Below are 24,237 nucleotides of genomic sequence, written 5' to 3' on the forward strand. Positions count from 1 at the left end.
ATAGAATTAAAAATATGTTTTCCTGTCGTTATCTTAACTTTTGCAGCACAAGTCGAAAGCATCTCCCAACAGATTGCATGAATGAAAACACATATACAAATTCAAAATAACAAATAGGCTTATCTCCTTAGCACATTTCGCAGTGTTCCTTTTGTTGATCGCAGATCACATCAGATTTTGAGGTACTCTGATTTGATTCAAGCCCTATATGGAGAATAATGCAAGAGAAAGATTAACTTTGTACATGTCAAACACCATCTGTTCAGTCCCCACTCAGCGAGAAAGTACAGTCATGTATGTCTGTGCATTATGAGGTGTGGCGTGCGCACGAGCACACACCGCAGTGGTTGTACAGTTATTGTAAGTGTGACAACGCCCTAAACACTGTGGTAGTTGGTTAACCCGCTCATTAATCTGTACAAATTAAATTTGACACAATTTCTTTCCTCTGTCTTTGGCGGCACATTGTAAAAAAAAAAATATATATATATATACAAATTTTAGGATACAGGTAGGCTACATTGTTCCTTTTTTCCTGTACGATAGCTGAGAAACTTGCATTATGTTAAATGAGGCACCTCCCGTTGTCTAAAATCTTAAGCAAAAAAAAAAAAGTGCACACAGTTTCACTCACAGGCTTGTGGTCTGCCACAGGGTGTAGTCACAACAGCTACGTTAAAATACAATGTGGTTCTAAACATTATTTCCCTATGTGATGCAGCAAGCATGCATATCAGATGCTGCAGGATGTGGCCATCTTGGTACACAATTATTGTTTGTTTGTTTTTCTGCAAAGGCTGAGATCCAGGGTCACTGATCGTGTAGTGGTTCTTTCGCCTGACTTTGGCGCAAGCAACGTGGTTCACTTTAGTAACGTGTGAATGTGACAGTGAATGGCTGGCGGTTTCTGTGACCAGTCCAGGCTGTAGGCAAATACACACACTCGGACAGCTATGTGGAGAGTGTGATTTCTGATCTCACACTTGTTTCGCAGGCTGCAAGAGATACAAGCTAATTAGCTTTAGAGCTTTTCTAAAGCAGTCACTGCTAATCTCATCGCTGAAGCAAGCTGTGATTTCTGGTTAAGGGGAAGTCCAACCGCTCTTTACGCCCACATCTCTGGCTTGGCCAGCTGAAGTCGTATGTTCCGCACCAGCGCCGGGTTATTTTGAGAACGGTGGCCATTATGGTCTCATAGGCGTGGCTCAATAGGCTCAAGCGTGGGTTGATAATAGCCATGAGTCTTCCACCTGAATGGGCCTTAAATCCCTTCGAGACATACGTCCCACAGGACAGGTCAACACTTCAGTAGGACTTTCATCTGTTAAATCTGTCCCAAGAACAGTGTCAACGGGAAAAGTGGATTGGCCACACCACAACTTGCTAAATAAAGTCCATCAGTAATGATAATGGATCTAATCGCTCGATTCATGATTTTACTGTTTAGAACACATCTGCAATCCATTTCACTTGAGGATGCAGGAAACATGATCATTTATTGCCACAGCTCAGAGATGGGTTTAAATTCAAGCAAGTAGGCTTGGTGACCAGCCTTGCCAACAGCTAAAATTATACTTTCTGAAAAGCCCATAATTATGGGCTGTTCCTTTTCTGTATAATTTAGCCATCAGCACTATGCTGTGTTGAGGGGGTTGATTAATGCCTAGTGTGACCAACCCCCACTACCAAACCAAGCATTCTGTCATGAAAAAGAATTTGACAAACTATTTGATTTTTTTTTTAAATCTTCTAGTCTGTCAGGTTCTGTACCAATACTTTGGTAATCAACCCACTTCCTCACACAGTCCAAAAGCATGAAGCACTGTCTAGTGAGGACAAATAGCATATGTTGGTCAGTTGGCAATGTAAGCCCAGCTATGGGAAGTTGTTTTGATAGTGTAAAAGCCTGAGCAAATGCTAGCTGGTTTAAAAAACATACCAAAATGTTTGCTTTACTATGCCAAGTTTTCATTACAGGTTTCATATATTACTGACACTTAAAAAAACAAAACTTTTTTACTTTTTAGTATTTTTAGTTTAAGGACTTCTTTTTTGCTTCACCTTCATTTTTACTTGTCTTTCTTAAATGTGTTTCTACTTAACTACAAACTGTGAATAATTTTGCCACCTCTGGTACTGTGACAATAATATCAGCATTAATATCTTTACACTATATGGGCACACACAGTATCTTTCCTTGGATGGTATTTTATCATGCAAAATAGTCCATTGTACTTGGTGGGAAAAAAATACATAACGTGGTTTTGTTGTTTGTTTCAAGCTCTTTGTTGTTTCGTTAGGATAGTGGATCTTTTATACATGCATTGGAAATGTATTTTCAAAATGGAAATATATTAAGAGCACATATTTCCATATCTAAGATAGCATTTTTGTAATAGAATAGAATAAAATAGAATAGAATGTCTTTTATTGTTTGTCATCATAAATCGTATGAGATGAGAGAGCTTTCTCCTGTTCAGTGCATACATCAAGATAAAAAAAGAAAAGTGCAAATTGTTCAAGTGCAAGGCAATAAAAGAAAAGGAAGTAAAATAAAATAAAATAAAATAAAAGGATGAACGCACATATATAAAAAATAAAGTAAGATAATACGGAATGCATAAAAAGTATCACACAAGATGTTGAGTTAGCATACATTCCTTAAATCATTAATTGTACATCTGGTTAGGAAGTCCGTGGACCGTGGTCCTATGTGCCCCCCCCTTTAGAATTGCCCCTCGATCATTATGCAGCTTGTTCGTCCTTTCAACAGACTTCCTTTCCACTGTCACGCCTGATAGAGGTGGGCGGGGCTCCGCCAAGTCCCCGCCCCCCTGCCGTTGCTGCTGCTGCTGCTGCTGCTGCGTGACGGACGGAGAGCTGTAGCGGTCCTCTTGTTCTCAATCAGCCAGCGGCACGGTTCTCGGAGTGTGATCGCGGCTATGTGCGCATAGATGTGCAAAACCTCTGGAATATCCCATTGCTGGAGAGGCTACAAGCGACCAGCGTGGAGGAACCGCTTCTGTTCAGCCGGCTAAAGGGAACTGAGGGACGGCGAGAGCATGGCGGTTGAAGAGGAAGGTCTGCGGGTTTTTCAGAGCGTTAAAATTAAAATAGGTAAGGAGAAAAAAAAAAAAAAATCCCCACCCCCAATCTCAGAGCCTCGATGGATGGCTCCTCATTAATGGGCCAGACAGGCACCGAGGGCTGGAGGAGCGGGGCAGATCTGTCTTGTTAATGTTATTCTAATTCAAATCACATGCGGTTCTGTGTAGACTGTACAACAAATGACCGTGCAGTGGAAAAGAGACTTCTACAGCCCTGTAGCCGTGGGGGACTGTGGGAATGTAGCAGCTGCCATACAAGATCCATGTAGTCTGTTGCTATTGCAAATTGCAATGCCTATTTACGTGCATTTGTGCATAAATATCAACATATTTTTTTTGTAGATTGAAGCAGAATCTTCTAATGGTCATCCTCTGCCCCCAAACAACCACCACACTCTAGTCATTGATTGTTGCCAAAGCTTGCTATATTTAGATTTCTCTCCAGTGGATATCCTGCTTTGCAAGAGACTTGTAAGTGCATTCCGCTATTTGTTATGAATGAAGCCATAAATGCTGAATGCATCTTACAGTGAAAGCTCTTTTAGAGCTTTCTTGGCCCTTTTTAGAAATGATCATTCCAGCACATGAAGCACAAGTTGCCTCAAAGGCTACATGTGTACTGGACTAAATGTTATGTGTATCCCATAGGTTATAATAGATAATAGCTTCAGTGATTACACTATAAGAAACCTAATTGTCATATAATGATTTAATGTCAAATATTTGATATCCCACAAATTCAAGTGTTTTCTCTATCTGTTCTTTTAATTCTTGCGACACACTTAAAATGAGGTCAGTTGTATGACCCCCACCCCCACTCAAAATATTAATTCCTGTGTACTGATCATGGTAAATGTTTCTTCAAAGAGAGAGTGCCCACTGTATTTTCTGCTCTCTCTTTTTTCTTTTTCTTTTTTAAAACGCATTCAGTGGCACATTCATTTCCTGCGTGTGCTCTAATTGTTATTCCTAGTCAATAAGGAACAATCTAACTGACATCTGGCACCCCATTCATCCTGCCTGTGCTGTCCGGATTGTTTTGACTCCAAACGCGCGACAGAAGGGGGGGAGCAATAAAAGAGAATTACATGACGATACACACACACACACGTTCAACAAAAACAGTCCCGCTGATATAAAATTAGACTGCGTTTCTGAAGCTTTTCTTTCCATATGTGAGAAATACATTCCAATCATGCGTTGACATATAAATGTATTTATTTTTTGCATCAAGCAGGTTGGAGGACCTGCTTTACACCTTGTTAATAAGAAATATTCCTGTTATCGCTTTGTCAGTTCCAAGCTCAAGTTGTCAGTCCTCCACCTGTAATATCACACAGTGACAACAGTAGAGTTTATACGGTGCCGCCGTCATGTTGTGTGATCCTTACCGCCCTGTGCAACTCTTGCGTCACACTGTTCTCACCACATTGTCTTTGGCATGTGGTTGGCTGATGACTCAGACCTGAACATTTTTGTTTAGGAGACGGCTTACTATTGGGACGCTCTGCCAGATGATGACTCCCCTGAGTTTACCGGAGGAACACATGATTTTCTGCAACCCACAAAGGGATAGTACTGGGTGTCTGTAAAACAGGAAACAGGAAACTACCCCCCAATTCACTTCCTGATTGGCTGCCCTAGACTACAGAAGAATTGTGTTTTTTCCTGCTTGGCATCAAGCTAATACGTAGCAGATGTGGTGGGACACAGAGAGGGACAAGAGGTGGTGTCTCGCATTCAGGAGCGGGCTACACTTTGTCTGTCAGTACTTCGACAGGATTCTCAGTGGCACAGCTGGAGGTGGAACTAGGCACTAATTAACCTCGACGCATGCATTTGACTTGTCTTTAACTGTTTGACAAACAATGTATGTAGCCTTCTATCATAAGCTGTTTATACTGTAAGCTAAATATTAGCTGGCCATTTGCATTTGTGTATTGACCCACTGTTTTAACTTCTTGGCGCTCAGCATTAGACGTCATTTATTGGATTATTCACCCGATTCTTCTGACTTTGGCGTAATGGGTGTAGTGCCAGGCTTTGGTACCAAGTTAAAGGCAGCGCAGGAAGGTCGAGGATCTCGACACTTTCAACTCTATTCCGTGTATCTGGAGGTGTTTTCTCATATTTGAATAGCAACCCCCTTTGCACGATATTATTTTGCACTAGCTAGTGCTAGTGCTTCGTTCGTGTTCAGTGGCTTCCGCATGGCGAACTAGGCATGGAAATTTAGCACAGACATTTTAAAATCGGAACCATTCCGGGATAACTGGAATTTCAGTCCCGATTCCACTAGATTCTTGATTCTCGATGCCCTACTATAGGTCTAACCCTTATGCGCGCAGAGATGTGCCACATCTCATGCAAGATTTACACCAGTCACGAAAATAGAGCCAAGCGAGTCTACATAAGCATCTCAATATGCACCTACCACTCCTAACACCAAAATGCAAATTCTCAAAAAAACAAACTGCTGCTAGACTGAACCAAAATAGTTGACTTAAATTATGAAGCTTAAAAAGGGCTCAGGGTGGATTTCGGTATCATCAGTGCAAACAAACTTAAATCAAATGTTGAAATGATGTCAAACCAGACTATGTACATCTGTTGTTGGCACAAATTCCCATATTTTGAATGTACATTCATAATTCATGTTTATGCCCAATACAGCATAGTGATTTCACCTCTTCCTGGCATCCATCCAGTTGGCATCAGTGTTGACCAAGCAGCTGTTACCATTTTATAGCATTTTTACAGTTCAAGTGTATTTTTGGATGTTATGGAAACACAGCACAGTGAACGAGTTGAGGTGTCAAGAGGTACTGTGCTAAGAAAGCTGAATTTAAGCGCCTGCGGCAATATGACTTTGGCAGGCTTGAGCCCAAGAGGGAAGAGTGGGTTTCTTTTGACAGAAACCCCTCCGCTTCTCCTCCCCTCACCCCCTTCACAGCTGTCTAACAGAGGTTCCTGAACCTCCCCCTGTCCAGACTGAATAGGAGGCAAGGAGCGACTTGAGAGAGGAGGAATGCCAGTGAAGCAGACGTTCATGGGAAGACTTCTGCTTAGTTATAATATCCCAATAAATTTCCTGTGCCTTGTCCTAGAATGCAACTTTTCTGGGAAGTACGGTGGTTTTCTGTCAACATTTATGTAATCTAGCCGGAATGAGAAAGCAGTACTTGGAATAGCGAGGATTGGCCACAGTAGGCCCAGCATGCGGGGTTAGAAGGGGTAAATAATGGGTTTGGAGTGTGCCGCTCTTCGGTGCTGCCCTTCAGATGCCCTGTGGGAGATGTCATCTCTCCCTGGGGTGACCTCTAGCTGCTCAAAGTGGCATAACAAGCATGAAGCCCTCACTGCGTTGTGACTTAAAAGACTCAGGTCAAAAATCCACTAAGAATGCGCTACGTCCGCGAAGAGTGCTGAATATTGCTCCACAACTGCACCCGCAGTTTGCTCCCAATTAACGTCCTATTCATTAAGGATATTGCGCTAATGATATACCAGCACAAACACGGCCACAAAGTTTGACAGCTAGGAGCAAATAGCTCTTCGAGATTCCAATGCACTTTTCGAGAGTGCATTGGCGTGCGCCCAACCAGTCTACACGTTTGCGGCCTTGGAGACGATGTTCCACCACGTCCTCCAGGCGATCTCGTGAGGGTTTTGGTGACCTGCGTTTCGCAGATGATGTTTGTTCTATTGGCTTCATCGAGACATAATCTTCAGTTTTTACTGAAGCGATTGGGATGAGAAAATCAGCACCTCTAAATCTGAGACCATGGTACTCATTCGGAAAAGGGTGGAGTTTCCCTCACTGGGAAAGTGGACACATTTTATTACGATGGGGTCTTGTTCATGAGTGATGGAAGAATGGAGCGGGAGATCAATAGTTGAATCGGCAGATCTCTGTATTGGTCTGTTGTGGTGAAGGAGGAGTTGAGCCGAAAGGCGAAACTCTCAATTTACCGGTCCGTCTGCGTTCTTACCCTCAGCTATGGGCACGAGCTGTGGGTCGTGACAGAAAGATCCCTGATACAAGCGGCCAAAGTGAGCTTCCTCCAGGCTCTTTCTTAGAGATCGAGTGAGAAGCTGGGTCATCCTCTCCTTCACATTCAGAGGAGCCAGATGAAGTGGCTCGGGCAGCTGATCAGGATGCCTCTGTGGTGAGGTGTTTCAGGCATGTTCCACCAGGAGAAGGGCCTGGTGATGACCTAGGATACGCTGGAGTGACTTTGTCCCCCAATTGGCCTGCCCCTCAGACGAAGTGGCTCGGGCTGATGAGAGGAAAGTTTGCACTTTCCTGCTTAAGCTGCTGCTGCCCTCGCGACCTGACCCCGAATAAGTGGGAAAAGATGAATAGGTGGATAGATCGATGGATGGATGCAAGTTTGTTTGTCAGTCTAGCCTGTTTCCAATCCGCTGATAAACCAAATTCTTAGCATCGTTCTTTCTGAAAGTCCAAATGAAGCTGCCGAGCAGACATTTGGATTGTATCATATCCTCATGTTTAAAGCCTCCCCATATTTAGTGAACTTGCATATCCATGCACAAATGTGTGTTTGAGCGCATGTTTGTGGTTGTTTATTTTTGTCTCACTCAAGTTTTCCATTGAGACTTACCAGATCGGTGTGAACATTACCCATTGCCAGCACAAGATGGGAATGAGTTTGATCAGTAACCAAATACAAAAAAGTCGGCATGTCAGTATTTCTGCATTGATTGATTTTTTTCCCCACATACCCTTTTTTTTGGGGGGGGGGGGGGATTAAACATTCTTATTTGTAGTGGTTTTGGAACTGGAAGAGATGTGTAGTGCTGTTGCATATTTTACATGCAATGGCTTTGGAACGAGTCACACAATAACTAAACAACCCTGGTGACGTCATAAGGGGTCATCTGAGTTCACAATGGTACTGTGTTCTAAATAGAAACAGTGGTTCAACCATCAAGTTCCAAAGATGGTTTCCGTTTAATTATGGTTTGTAAGTGCCCTGGGGCGCGGGTGGGGTGGGGGGTCGGGGGGTAAAGTAAGTAAAAGGTAATGATTGTTTTGTTGTCAGTGTGTTCCTTGCACAAATACTGTTCATCAAGCATGTTCTGGTCGGTGCTGGATTTCACTTTCCTTTCTTTTCTTTGGTCCTTCCTCGGGTCTCCTGACGGCCTCACGACTCTGGCTGGATTCTGAAGTGTTCGGTTTAGGTGAACGGTATGGGATTTTAAAAATAGGTTTTAGGTGAACTCATGAATACACACTCACACGCACGCACACACAAAATAAAAATTAATAAAAAAATATATATATATATTTTAAAAAAAAGAGCAATGATGATGACATGTCAAATCGGTAAAATTACAGAATGAACAATACTGAGCTCTTCAAAAAAAAGAAAGAAAAATAAGCATGTTCTGCCTGTGGATTCGAAGTATGTGAATGTTTACCTGTCAAGGAAGCCCTAACAAAAGAAAGTGTCAAGTTGCATTTGAGGAAATGTCGCATTAGGAGTTAGAGCCAAGGAACCAGTTAGTAACTTTTTGATTTAATCAGAGTGGATGTTTCTTTAAGATTTGACTCCGTGGCCTGAATACTGTTCATGTGTCATCATGTCGTTATTATTGTTTGGCATTCTGTTGAGAAATATGTACATACTTAGAAGTCAAAATAAGACCTTATTATGAAAATAAGGGTATGCTGCAGTCGCATGATGTTAAAAAAAAGAAGCAAATATGCATGTGTGTCAATCATTACATGATGCGCTGTACTTCCGTACCTGGCCTGACGATGTTATTGAATAAAAATAAAGATAATAGAAGGAATTGAGTAATGTTAACAGGTAATTGCACAATTATCTGGCTTTCTCTCCACACACATGCACACAACTGGATCATAACTCGTTTTTTTGCTGCTTTCAACTACATCTTGGATCCAGTTGAAATTCCTTTCTCCTCATCTCATTTCCTCTTGTAGCATTCTCCGATGCTAGCTGTTCTCCACTCCCCTCTCGGTCTCCTTTTCTCTTCCACAGTCATTGTTCTCCCCTTGCAACTGATTCGTATAGTTTTCTCTCACATGCGTTCCCATTTTGTTTTCCCTTAAGCCCATGTCTTCCATGCGTGTTTTGTGAACAGCAACTGAAAATATTCAGGCCTGCGTATCCTCGGATGTGTTCACGTCAGCGGGGATTAGAAGAACAAGTCGCCTTGCTGTAACCGTACACGCAACAGAGAAGGACGATTAACAAAGCAACACATTTCACTGAGGCGCATTGCTTCAATCGCCTGCGCTTCCTCTTTCTTGCCTTGCATCCGTCTTCACCTCCTGCACTCTCCTGTAATGTAATCAGACAGAGGGTTGACCTTACTTTGGGGGTATTTCTGTCATGTGCGCTCATCTTGTTTTGTGTGCATAGTACGCTTGCGCATACCTTCCAAGAGCTGTGTATGTTTTTGTTCACATACGAGGGCAAGACATTCCCAAAGGACAGCAGCGCCGATGAGCATTGCACGATGAGAGGAGAAGGCTGTTGTTTTTGTCTGCTTGTTATTTGATATTGAGGAGAGAAAATGAAATCCAGTTTCTGTGGAGAAAGAAAAGGAGGGGTGATGGAAGGGAGAATAAAAATAAATGAGGTTTAATCTGGTTTCAAAGAGGAATATGGAAGCAATGGACTAACATAAAAGCTACAAAAAGGAAGACGGTTGGAAGGCATAGCTAGAGTAAAACAAATATTGGAAGGGAATCGGAATTGAGGGATTATTACTGAGTGATGGAATGAATGTCAAGGAGGATGTTTCTGTGGGTTTTGCAGATATATCAATAGAAGGCAATAAAATCACACAACGAATGACGATAAGTAAGATGAAGATTATGATGGGTAGAAACAATTGTACTCAGCAGGATGTGGAAGGAATCCCATTTTTAGACCTCATGTATCATTAATTTGTCAAGAGGGTAAAGTTTGGTGGAGGACCCAGTCGCAGGGAAGCAGGGCAAGGAGGCGAAGGTGAAGTGCAAAAAGAAATTGAATTATTCAAAACAAAAGCGAACTCCAAATGTCAGTAAAACAAAACGGGGGTGGAACAACAAGGCAAAAACGGGCAGCATGACATGAGGGGAAAAGACAATGAACCAACACAGACAGCGGGGAGACTGGAGACTAAATACATAGACGCTAATGACACAACAAGACACACCTGGGGCAAGACACAAGTGGCTGAGGGCACTGATTGGTTCACACGAGGAAGGGCAGGATTACACACTTAACAAGACCAAGGGAGAACACACAAGGAAAAACAGAACCCAAACATGACATAATTAGTGAATGACTGTTGTTGTGAACGTCGATGTATGAAATATGATTCAGCCCCCAGAGAGTTACCTTCGATTACATTGTAAGGGACTCCCATGGGGGCACTTCATCACTTGCTTGTCCCTCTGTGGTTTGTATATTTTCGTCCGTTTTGTCAGGAGCAGAAGGTTGACTTGAGATGTGTGTGGATGTGCCTTATACCCTCAGACTCAGTCCGCAGACCATTTGTTCTTGTACGGCTTTAGTGGTTAAGGTAACTTTAATAATATTAGTATGGGCTGGACAAGCATTCCATTGTGATGCAGTGATGCTGATTGAATCATTGTTATATATGTAATTTGAGACTTTGAGGGATTTGAGAGGATGTCTTCGATGCTACAGTTATCCAAGAAGAGTCAACATTGAGTCACTGGAGCAAAAAGGTAGTGTCAGAGAAAATAGGACAGCAAGTGCCTTGAGGCGATTTGAACTGTCATGAGTCCAAGCAGTGCCTCAGTCCAGTTACCTCAAAGAGCAAACAATCTCATTATGTGGTTTATTTAATTGTGACAAGTAGCAAAACTTACTTGACAGATTCTAAATAATGGTGGAAACTAACTTACAGTTCCACACATCAGATGCCATGACTGCTTTTGAAATAAATAATATAATGTAATACATTAAAAGAAAATCCACACACACCTTCAATGGATAATATTGTTCTTACACTACACAGATGAAATAATAAAGAACAATTTGTTGCCTTTATTTGGGAAGGGAAAGGCCACAAACTAGTCCTTCATAACCAAACACCCCCCCAAAAAAATAATCAAAGTTTGTGACAATTAACAAATTCAAAAATTCCCTTTTAATCCTTTTTTTTTTAAAAGTCTGGTTCAACATTTTGTACTTAACAATTGCAACATGGATTTATTAATTTCTAATAGTAGTAGTTTTCTGTTTTTGTCGATCATTGGGAATCCGAACACTATAAAACTAAAAACTGAACACAAAATTTCAAGGCAACACATTTCGATAAAATTTATGTTAGGCAATTCGACGAAATATTTTTAGTTTTGCTGTTACAGCAAAGACGTTATCTTTATAAATGTGTTTAGCACACAATTGCATAAGCAAATGATGAGTGGGTAAAATAACACACAAGTGCAAGTGCATAATCACCTGCATTATTAGTCACCTAAATGATGACACGTGAACAATTTTCCTTGCTGCAAACACATCCCTCAAACTGTCACTGTGTGCACAGAAGCAGTAAATATACTCGCTAAAATACAAGTTTGCTGCAATAAAAATGGCTCCTAAGACTCCCCATGGAAACGCAATTGCAAGTGCAAAATTGATGAAATGTCTTGACTATTCATGCACTTATAAACGGAGTCATAAATCATGTCCTTTCATGGAGAGAATCTGTTTGCTGTTTTACAGCCAGATATTCAGGGTCAAAGGTCAACTCTCTCCCCTTCCCCCATCAGGCACACGGAAACAGTGCAGTGTATTATATCTCCGCTTATAGCAATGCGTTTGTTATGTACAGTAAATGCCTGGATCATCTACTTATCACTCATTTTTCTCTTGCAACGGCTGCTCTGATGTGTTTCTACGATTAGATCATTCTGATGGCAAAATGTTTAACTTTTATTAATTTATTCACTGCCATTGATGCCTATATACGGCAAAAATTCATTTGAACTATTTCTATTAGTTTAAAAAAAATTCCCCACTTTTGTTAACAAGAGAATGAAAACCTAGAATTTTTTTATTGCACATTTAGAACAGATATAAATAACATTTGTGATTAATTGAGAGTTAACTAGTGAAGTAATGCAATTAATTACAATTTAAAAAATGATCAACTGACGCACCAAATTTTTAATAATCTTTTCTTTAAAAAAAAAAATTTAAAAGAAAAAATATAGTTTTAATAAATAATAATTAATAAATAAAATATAGGTTTTCATACTCTTATTAACAAAAGTAGGGAAAAAAAATTTAAATAATAAAAAAAAAATTAAATTAATTTTTGACGTATATAGGCATCAATGGCAGTGAAGGAGTTAATCTAAACAACAGCAAAAACACAACCTTACATGTGCTCTTATTATGAAGACATTATTGAGTCAAAGCATGAACTACTGGTGATAGATTTTCTGTTGCTTTTGCCATTTGCTCATCAGATGTAGCTGCACACACGTGAGTAAGGCCAACACACATGTGGAACCAAGGCTGTGGGTCTGAGGTTTTGGAAATTAGAATATATTCCTCATGAGCAACACGGACACCAACACCTTTGCATGTGTGTGCGCGCGTGTTGTGCATGCAAGTGTGTCGATGTGGGTGGTTGGACCACATTCTTGTGAAAGGGAGTGCTATCTTGTCACATATGGTTGAGGAACAGACAGGGCAGACTAGCCGGATGAAGGAAGCGTCCCACTCAGTTCCTTTCATTCACAGATCAGACATCACACACATGATATGCAATAACCATTCATAAATGCCCAGTTGAGTGGCTGTTTGAGAGCATGACATGACAGCGTGCCCCGTTTCGAAGTAGCCACACGACGAGAACTAAGCTCATTATGCGTGTTGTGGGCTTTGATGATGTAATGAAAATGTGGGTGTGTGTTGAGCATGTGTGTTTCATTCAAAACATAAACAGGTGCACACACGTACATAAGGGTATTTTATTACTGTTCTTTAATAAATAATCACTTTCAGCTTCGTGCCTGAGTAAACACTTTGTTACTGCTTACCACGGCGTTCCTGAATAATAACCGCTCACTCACCAATTTTTTCTCACTCGCGGTACAGGAGAAGCTAAAAACATCCCTCCATACCCGGGGCCAAACAGGATGAGGGATTGTTACTGCACTGTCAACCTGGACCAAGAAGAAGTCTTCAGAACCAAGATTGTGGAGAAGTCGCTTTGGTATGCACGCCATCCTGCCTCTTTCTTTTTCCTGTTCTTTTTACGTCTGTGTGGGCAGGAAGTTGCAATAAAACACATAATTGAAACATTCCCGTCAATTAACACTTATAAAGAATGAGGTTTCATGTGGTTGTTGATATTACCAACAAATCGGAAGTTTCCGTTACTTCATGATTTGGGTTTGTTTGTTTGTGCATCACAGCGAGCATAACAATCTCTAGAGATTTTCACGACATCATGCAGTACTGCATTAGCTTTGTTTGTGTGTAGTAGGGTTAAAGCAAAAAGCCAACAACAACAAAAAAACTTTAAAATAGGTTTGTTTTGGTTTTCATTGTACAGTGTTCCCTTGTCTATCGCTGGGGTTACGTTAAAAAAATATATCTGCAATAAATACATTATAATATTATGATCACAAATTTTATATTTGTTCTAAATGTTCAATGATTTAAATTTTTTTAAGTTTTCATACTCATATTGACAAAAGTGGAAAACTAATAGAAATAGTTCAAATGAATTTTTGACGTCTATAGCTGTCAATGGCAGTGAATGAGTTAAGAGTTAACATAGATCCCAAAAAAAGAAAGGTACATTGCTGTTAAAAAAAAACATGCAAAATTGCACAAAAAAAAGTCCACAAAAGAGTATTACATCAAGGGAACAATGTAATACATTTTTTATTTCATTTTGACTTTAAAAAAAAGAAATCTGTTAGTTTTAGAGTTTTAGAGGTTTGTTGGTTTTTACTTCTTTTTTTTTTCTTCAAACGCTTCATTTTAGTATAGTTGTTTTTTGTGTGTTTTTGTTTTAGTATTAGTATTAGACATTTTCACTCTAATTACAGTTATGGTAACGTGGTAAACGGACTTAAAGTGCTTTAGCTACACCATATGGTTACTTGTTTGTTAGTTATATAAACATTAGCGTTTTCTTAAAAGCATTTTTATTTTTATTGTATTTCGTGAACGAAAATGTTTTCGCTTTGTTTGTTTTAGTTCATTTGTCAGTTTTCGTTAACTACAAATTAAATAACCTTGGTCTGTATCCAGATTCCTCTTCTATCCTTACCTTGCTTTTGTTGTTCCTCAAGAGGCGGTGAACAAACTATTTAAGGCATGGTAACTTTATTTACATAGGTCATTTCATACGCAAGGCTTTCACGCATACACTCATTGTGCTTCACACAATCAAAAGCTCAACATCCAAAAGCATTAACAAACAGAACAACTCAACAGAAGTACAATATGATGAGATGTACTTGAAGTAAATGTATATCGCAATTCCGGCAGACAGCGAGTAAACTTTGCTGCGCTTGACTGACAGATATGTCAACAGGGCTCAATCCAATTGTATGCAAGACAGCACGAAAGCAGTTCCACTTGTCAATCAGCAATAGCCGGATGTGATGTCCGCTCCACGGTGGGAGGGCGCATTCCTCCGTGGGCGTTGGAAGTGGAATTCAGCGCCCCACCATGCTCCTATTTATTGTATTTTAAGACACCACACGTCCACATTTTTAACGAGTGTCAATGGGTAAAGATTTCAAATGGCAAATATGTCACAAAATGAGACAACACAGATAAACAAAACAATTTTACTCTCGTTTTATTGGCTTGTTAGTTTCGGTGCGAATCTGATGCAATAACGTAGTAATACAAATTTGAGGGGGGGGAAATCCTTTCTGTGTCAACTCTCCACTGTTGTGTTTTCGTTAATCCTGCCAAGTTTAATCCTGATCTGTTTTACATGTCTGTGCGTGAAATCACAACTGAACAAATTGTGTTGTGTTGTGCTTGTGAAGGCTCTTCTTACATCTTGTTCCATTGTACTGTAATTTGACCCCCGAGAGCTATTAACGTCTCAGGTGACAAATGTTCTTACATGTGGAGGATTTAGTTAAGCCTCGAGGTTTTCCTTCGCATCACAATGTCAGTTTTTTTTTTCCCGTGTGCCCTTTCTCCAACAGTCCATTCTATGGAGAAGACTTCTATTGTGAGATTCCACGAAGCTTCAGACATCTCTCCTTCTATATCTTTGACAGGGATGTCTTCAGGAGGGACTCAAGTATCGGTGGGTAAAATGCTCAAAGGTTTTTGGCGCAATTATATTGTCTCATGTACGTATGTAATGCTCAGGTGGAATTAGGTCTGGTGGGGTCACACGGAGTTTCTTTAGTTTGTTATTTGTCTCTAACATCTCAACTTTGAAGTCAATATATCAATAGGAAAGTTCTTTAAAGCAACAGTAGGTATAAATGGCTACCTGTCCGGTTGTGAAATGTAATTTCCCTTAAACCGCAAGCACAATTTTTAGTGTAGCCTCACATCACCGCTCTCAAATTATTAACTCGTTTACAAATAGACAGCACATTTTATGACGCAATATTTATATGCAAGATTTGGCCAACCTTGTCAATTTGTCATTTACGTAGTGGTGCTTGTAGGATTCGCTAATATTGTTGCTAAGCGTCACTTTCATATGGTGTGCTGTGGGTTATGCATCAACAATTGTCAGATAAGAGTCAGGAAGTGCAGCTGGTGTCTGTGGTTTAATACTACAGAAGGACTGGAAAGTTTCAAATGCGCTACAGTATTGATATTGTCAGTTCCAAACACAAAAACTTTCTAGAAACACTCATTCGGCAATTATATGTGTATGTGGTTTTTAGTTTTCAACCAAATCTTTCTCCATGTAATGACAATGAGATGGGTTTTTTTTTTATGATGCTAAAACTTAGCATACAATCAAGATTTCTTCTTCTCCCGTTAGTTGGCCAGTCGTCTGTCTACTTACTATCAAACCATCTGTCTTTCCTGTGCAAGATCTCAGAACCTCAATTTAAAAACTGAGTATCTGTGATCTTTTGCATTTTTTTTGTGATATGCTTCACATCCACTCGTCTTACTCACACCTGAACGTTTTGGCTTCTTCTTTTTTTTTCATGTCGACCATGTCTTCCTTTTTTTAGCTCATTCGTCATACTGACTTGCAATAATGTGCGTAGGTAAGGTTGCGGTGAAGAAAGAAGACCTGCAGAAATATCACGGGAAAGACACCTGGTTCCAGCTCCAACCTGTCAGCGCTGACTCAGAGGTGCAGGTCAGTACAGACAAAGAGAATGCACAAACATTTACTGTATACTCTTTAAATAGCTCCCCTGTAATCTTTTATGCTCACTTTTGTACACGTTACAATGCTTAGTGCTGGACTTCATTAGTGTTTGCGACAACCGAGAGTCCCGATGGCCCCTGAATGACAACTGAGTTATTTGTTCTCGCTCTATCATCAAACATGATGACAAATAAGGGTCAAGTTCGTCACGGTCCCAATCCACCTTTTACCTACTTTTGTAGCTTGGCCCCCTATCTTACATTCAAAACAAAAGCGAGCTAGATGGTCGGTGAGTTCAAACGCACCCATAAAAAAATACAAAGAAAAATCTATGCACTAATGTTCAAACACAAACCGTTTGGTTGTCAGATTACATTGTAACGCTTCACTATGGTCCAAAGCTTTATGTGGCAATTGACGGGCAATTACAGTCGATCAGTGTGTTCCTGACAGATGTCAAGACTGGGGACATGCTTCTCTGTGATACAGTGACATGCCAGGCAGTGTAGCTAAAGCAAATCTTCCTGTAACTGTGACTCATTGTTGAGCAACAGACAGACTGAGGAAAGACTGACCTGCATTACAGGGTTCAACTTTACTATCGTTTCTCATCAGTCCTCTTATATCAAAACTACCATCTCCAGCTGCGGGTTAAAAATATTTTTCCTGCTTGATGCCCTTTTGAAGTTATTTATTATTTTGTCCCAATATTACTCAGGTCCTGTCCCGGCGTTTCATTTTTTTGCCACGTGTATGTCAATAACACAGTTGTCATAGCGATTCATGTGATAAAACCATTAAAAGGGAAATCTAACTTGTTAAATTCCTTCCTATTTACTTCCAAATTCACATGTGCGTTCTCATCAAATCGGTTGCAAGTGTGTTTTCGTCATACTGAAACTAGAACTACTTCCTTCTTCCGTGACTAAGAATCTTGGGAAATGTAGTCACACTGCTGCAGTCGCTGATCAAAGCCAATGCAAGGTGAGCTTTTCTGGCGGCATGTATGTAATGCGGGACTGGTGCGAGGTCAACTACACAGCAGAGGTGGCAAATCCAGGTCCAGAACGTAAAAACCCTGCCACAGTTTAGCTTCCGCCCCTGATGCTAGCTAGCTAGCTCCCTAAAAGGTAAACAAGCACCATGGGAGCTAGCTAGCTAGCACATGGGTCTAAAGCCAAACTGTGGCAGGATTTTTACTTTCTGGACCTGGATTTGCCACCTCTGCTACACAGCCAGCTCCCAATATTTCCGGGACAGAGCAAAAAAGGTTGCATAATGATGAGTGCATTGCCGTGTTTAGCGCTGTTGAACTGCCAACCAAGATAGCATTTAGCATTAGCTACAGAGTGTGCACGGCAGCCGGCGAAAGTTAGAACTTGAGTGCTCTAGTGTTGAATTTGTTTTATACTCATACTGTATGTCAGTTTACAATGAATATGATATATTTCGGTGTCCTGATCCTGAAGTAGTTTTTTTTTCAGGAATTCGCTTCCAGTGGTCGATCTGTGCACTTGTCCCACATGTATTACTGTTCCGTTCCGTTCCGTTCCGTCTTCAATTCCGCTTATCCGGGGTCGGGTCGCGGGGGCAGCAGCTTTAGCAGGGAAGCCCAGACTTCCCTCTCCCTAGCCACTTCAGCCAGCTCCTCCGATGGGATCCCAAGGCGTTCCCAGGCCAGCCGTGAGACGTGGTCTCTCCAGCGTGTCCTGGGTCGTCCCCGGGGCCTCCTGCCGGTAGGACATGCCCGGAACACCTATTACTGTTCCGCTCCTCACTATTCGGCCGTCTGGTTCACCCACACAGATGTATGCGCACACAGACAGCCACACACGCAGCCACGCATACACACCCCAGTTAGTTCCTCACAGATGCTCTCACACAGGACCCGAAAAAACAGTGAATGGTAACATCTGCAGACAGATGGGTGTGTGTCGCCCTGGAGCAGCTCGCTGAAACAGAGACACATTCATCCAAGGAGGCGTCGGGCGGAAGGATGTGTGAAGAGAATGGGAGTTACAGAGCGAAAGCGAGGCGAGATAGATCAAATGAAGTCAGAAGATAGTGTCTCGCTTCTATTTTCAATAGAGGACGCATTGTTGGCCCCCCGTGCGCGTGTGTTTCGCTCCCTTCGCTCAAATCGTGACGCCTGTGAATTTGCACGCTGACACTGTTAATTAACGGAGCTCTTTGAGACAGCTGTACACCAACACCGTCATTATGTCATTAATCCAATCACTCCAGAATAAAAATAACTTCAACGTGACTGTTTTTCCCTCGGTGGAGGAATACCACAATGTTTTTGTGCTTTTGTTTCGTGCTTCATTCATGAAGGAAGACCATGTTTGATATGTCTGTAATCGCCCTTCATACAACACTAATCCCACACGTGGTGTATGAAACTTCCACCGGAGGTCCAGAAATATCACCGTTAAATGTGCCATCATAAGATGTAACGGCGTAAAAGCTGGACCTGATGCTTTCCATTAAAACTCATGTTGATTAAGCTGTTTAGAAAAATAGAAAATGATTACATGACTCTTTTTAAGTATATAATGCAATATTGAAACTACTTTAGCGCAGACATTCCTTTAATAATTCCATTAGCTAATTTATTACGAGGGCTTTTGAGGCAAATATGAAAAATTTTTCCCTAAAATTCCCTTTTTTGATTCATTCCAGATCCACAAAAAAAAAAAAAAAAAAAATCAGAAGTGCATAAAGGTTATGCAAGTTTATATTGAATTACTCTTCGATGTGTGAACAGTTCCTCTTTGTGAATTGTAGCTTCTGCTGAAACTAAAAACATGTTGACTTGTGTGCATTTTTTGCAGGGAAAAGTGCACCTGGAGCTCCGTCTGAGTGAAGTCATCACAGACAGCGGAGTCATCAACCACAAACTAGCCACACGGTAAGCTCTGCGCATGCTTTGGGTTGTTTTTAAATTGGACAAACACTAAGGCTCATATTGTATAGTCCTTCGATATAACGTGGAACTGCCATTGTGGAGTCAACATTTTTGACTGCCGAGTACGTTCGAACATACTCGCAAGTACGTTCGACAATACTCGCAAATGCGTTTGAACGTGCTTGTCGGCTAAATGCTACAAACATAGCATATTTTCCCCTAATGCCACTAGGGTAACACCTGCACATGCGCAAGTGAGAAATAAACACTTCTTTTTTTTTAAAGCATTTAACCCTCATTATACAAATATGAATAATTTGAAAATTAATTTAAGAAACAGTGCATGATTTAGTTTCGCTATTTTTTTTCCATAATGGGAAAATATGCTTTGTTTGTAGCATTTAGCCTACAAGTCAATTCAATCATATTTGCAAATATATTCAAACGTACTAGCAAATACGTTCAAATATACTCACAATAAGTCGCAAATACAGTACGTTTGGACATACTCGTAAGTACGTTCCACAACACTCGGAAATGTGTTTGAACGTGCTTGTAGGCTAAATGCTACAATCATAGCATATTTTCCAAAATGCGTATGCCCCCCCCCCCCAAACACCCTTTCTTAAGCATTTAGCCCACATTATACCAAAACGTTCGAAAATTAAGTAAAAAAACAAAAAACAGTGCATGACCGGGTTTCTGCATTTTTTACCATAATGAGTAAAAATGCTACGTGTGTAGCAATTAGCCAACAAGTCCGTTCGATCATATTTGCGAGTACGTTCGAACGTGCTCGCATACACGTTCGAGCGTACTCGGCAGTCAAAAATGTTTACTCCACATATGCAGTTCCACACTTCCGTAGTCCTTTCATCTACTCCTAAAATTTTACAAAATTAAAATCCTGCACTCTTGTTTTTCACTTTTGTGAACGGTTCAAGCATGGCAAAGGTCTGCGCTCTACTGAATAGCCTCCCATTCTAGTTTTACATGTTAAGTGTTGAGGCGCTGTTGACCAAAAATACAAAATGTCAACCTTCAAGGATGTGCATCCACATGTATGGTTTTGTTTGTTGTTGCGAGGCAAACTTCCCGCCACTTCCGCTCAGCTGCTGTCACCTGCGATTTAGTTTGAGGACAGCCGGCCTCGACTTTGTTTCACTCTGTATTAGCTAATGGATGGATTGGCATGAAAACGTGTTCACTCATGCCAGATGACGACGCGTCCTGCTGACAATGTCTGATCTCTTTGCGTTTTTTTTCTTCTTCTCTCGCTTCCTTTAGTAAACATTTGTGTGGAAGTCTCTGTCCTGGGGCCTCATAGGGACAAAGTATGAATGCCAAGTGTCCATGTTTAAAAAAAAAAAATTCAAGCAGACACACAAAAACACAAGAAACACTAGTCCAAAGAAAATGCAATTATTTAATGTTAATCTTAATATTATTAAGGATGGACGAGTACCAATACCAGGTCTCGGGCCGATATCTGGCCTTATTTCAAGGTATCGGTACTCGCTGGAACTATAAATTAGAAATGTATTTATTTAGAATGAACTGTCATTGTTTTTGTTTTTTATTTTATGTGTCAAAAGGCGTACTTGATATTGGTATCAAATGTTATGAACTAGAAATTGAAATGAAAAGAATAGAAAATAAAATTGCCGTTAATTTCATGTAATTTTAAGGAAAATATGCTATTTATATATTAGGGGTGTCAAAAAAAATTGTTTCGGCAATATATCGCGATATTACAGCGCGCAATTCTCGAATCGATTCGATATGCGGCCGAATCGATTTTTATTGGGAATATTCAACAAAACGTCTTACTTAGGGTTTGGGTTCACAAGTTAAGCATGGAAGAATGTTATATTAATGGAACATTAAGCCTTAATATTTTATTTCACACAGAACAACAGATTGTTTGTTAAATAAAGTGGCTCAGTTATAAGCCTCAAGTTTCAGATAAATAAATACATTTTCATACAAATCTTACAGTGTACATGTACAAGTTTACGGATTAGTATTTTCAAAATTTGAGTTTATTTTTTTTTGCAATAATCAATTTCGGGATTAATCGGTATCGAATCGAATCGTGACCTATGAATCGTGATATGAATCGAATCGCCAGGTACTAGGCAATTCACACCCCTAATATATATATATATATATATATATATATATATATATATAAAGTCATGCGGTCATATTTTTCTCTCTCATTTGGTTCAGAATACAAAAAGAAATGTTACCGATTGTCATTCTACTTTAAAATGTTATCTATTAACCGTAGCTCAGCTTCAGTTGTAGCTCATCCTTCATCTGCTATAGCGCTTAGCCTGTGACACAATATTTTTGCATCCGTTTGGAGTGGATTGGAATTCATTATCCTGCTGCTGGACTGGAATTGTTTTTTGACAGGATATGGGAGCGTCCAAAACAAGCGCATTAACATAAAAAATAAATTAAAAAAAAGAGTAACATGTACTAAACAAATATGTCAGCCAGGCAGTCTGAGCGGCATGTCAAAGCTCAGTGCAGTGTTGTGAGAGGGCCAGATAGTAGGCCAAGCAGGGGTTACATAAACAAGCTTATTGGACAGGAAGTGCGCTGGCATTAAAGACGCTTAACCCAGCCCTTCTTCTTTATTAGGAATCCTTGTGTGTTTGCGTGTGCCTATGTGTGTTTGTTAAGAGATGTGCCGCAATCTGCTGTGTAATTCATCAGGCTGTGTGACTCGTAGTGTATCACCGTGACACACAGGAAGTGATTCGTCCTGCCGGGTGTCTCGTCCTGTGTGGGTTCTAATCCCGTTACGGCATGATGTCATCTGGGAGCGGGACAGCTTTAGACGGATCGTGTTCACACAGGAAGATAAATACTGAACACCGACACTGCACTTTCTATATTTGTCGAATAGGAATCAGGGTTAGAAGAGTTTTGGATTTTTCATTGTATTTTATTTTGTTCTGAGTGTAGTTTTTTTGTTTTTGTTTTTGACAAGCAAGTTTGTTGCTTTTTTTCTTTTTTGAAGATGTTTTGTGTTAGTTAAATTTTTAGTAGTTTTAGGCTCACTAAGTACTGCGTAATAAAATAAACTACAATTCTCTAACAACTGTTAGTTAGTTTTATAAATGTAAAATTGTCATTATTTATTTTTTTATTTTAATGGGAGTTTTTCTGTTACCGGTAGTTTTCGTAAATTATAATAACCATGGTCAAAATACAATAAATACATTTGGTATTAGTTCATCTTAGTTTTCAGTTAAATGCGACAGTGAAAACGCGAATTTAAAAAATGCATTCACTCCTGTTCAAAAGTATTGGAACAGCGAGGCCTTATTGTTGTTGTTTTTTACAATGAGAAAGGAGATAATAATTTCAGATTTATTTATGTCTGGATTTGATACACAACAAACAAAGAAGTTCATTATGGGTCAGAAGTGGAAAGTTTATAAGACTGGCCATGTCAATTTCCAGATGTAAACCCTAACCCTATAGAGAATGCATTTCACCGGAAGAGGAGACTTGCAGGCCATGGGGTAAGTGTCCAAAACAAACAACAACTGAAAGAGGCTGCAGTGAAATCCTGGAAAAGCATCATAATTAAAAAAATAAATAATTAGTTGAAAATATGAGGTGATGTCAAAAAGTCACGGGCTCGTTGAAGTTGTTGCAAGCAAAAGATTTGCAACTAAACATTGAAATCTTATTTATTTCAATCTATTTTAAGGTCATTTGCAGTTTTGCTGTCCATGTTGATGCTGCTGTAAATACCTTGAAATAATTGCGTAACTGTTGAGCTCTGAACTCATTTTCATCTTTTAACGTCAACCCCAAATGTTTTCAATCGGCAGCAAAAATAAAGGAACTGGCCTCACTGTTCTAATATTTTTGGGTATTAATAACGCTTTTATATCTTGCCAGTGTCTGTGGTAACAAGAATAGCAATACACTAAGACACACGCCTTGCATTAGTCAGCCTTTTTTTAAATACAAGCAGCCTTTAAAAAAAAAGAGAAAAGTTGCCAGTGCTCTGTCAATGATTTCCTTGTAATTGAATAATAAGTAGGGCTCTGGTATATTGTTTAACTTTTGGTGAGACGCACGTATTAAAACATCATACATTTTGTCAGTTGAACAGCTTAATATGTTCTTAAAAATATTGACAATGCTGTTTTTTTTCTTCTATTTTCTTTCATTATAAAGCAATGCAGTTCCACCCAATTGCAAATATTATCAAAACATTCCACAACACTTTCTTTTTTAAATTGTTCCTATTGTTATCATTGAGGCAATTTGAATAAATTTGACCTCTTCGACAGTGTCGGTCCGGGGGGGTGGGGGGGTGGGGATATCATCAACTTGTTTCTCGCCTCCCGCTAAGCATTACGGTCACTAATATTTCCTCCGAAAAATAAGCAGGTCTTTGTAAAAGTGCTAACATTTCTACGCTGCTCAGACACAAACGCTTGACTTGCGACTGACTGGGAGCTGTGGGGTTTTTTCCCAAGAAGGTCGATGAGAGGGAGCTAAAAGCTTTTCTGGGCTGCTGGGATGGGTGTCATTTTTCAGTGGTTGCGACCCTCTCGCATTATTCCACTAATTAAGTGGTAGTTGAGATTTTAACCGTTTTAATAGTCCCCAGAGAATATTGGACTTTTATGCATGCAGACTTTTCTCCCTGTCTTAACAATTGTCGCTGTATAAGAAATTATTTTTTGTGTATGTACTCTATGGTCTGATTTAGATTTATTCTGTTCAGTGGAATGGAATCTTTTTTGACAAAACTGGTCTGCAAAGACAACCAGGCTTTTGAATTAGTATCAAGTAAATATGTGACTTAAAAAAATTAAATTAAAATAAATTGTC

General features: G+C 40.0%; 1 protein-coding gene across 2 annotated transcripts in view; it reads left to right on the forward strand.

Annotated features, from left to right (window-relative positions):
- Positions 1-2,844: 2,844 nt before the first annotated feature.
- Positions 2,845-24,237, forward strand: part of rasa3 (RAS p21 protein activator 3) — a 36,473-nt gene continuing 15,080 nt past the window's right edge. For both annotated transcript variants that reach the window (XM_086071800.1, XM_086071801.1), the window contains exons 1-5: positions 2,845-3,117; positions 13,229-13,346; positions 15,313-15,416; positions 16,351-16,445; positions 19,292-19,368. In XM_086071800.1, the coding sequence (XP_085927926.1) occupies positions 3,063-3,117; positions 13,229-13,346; positions 15,313-15,416; positions 16,351-16,445; positions 19,292-19,368 (449 nt within the window). In that variant the 5' untranslated portion in view covers positions 2,845-3,062. The remainder of the gene's footprint in view (positions 3,118-13,228; positions 13,347-15,312; positions 15,417-16,350; positions 16,446-19,291; positions 19,369-24,237) is intronic.

This window comes from Leptonotus elevatus, chromosome 3, assembly GCF_054856555.1.
Source record: "Leptonotus elevatus isolate MCC_2025b chromosome 3, RoL_Lele_1.0, whole genome shotgun sequence".
Lineage (NCBI taxonomy): Eukaryota > Metazoa > Chordata > Actinopteri > Syngnathiformes > Syngnathidae > Leptonotus > Leptonotus elevatus.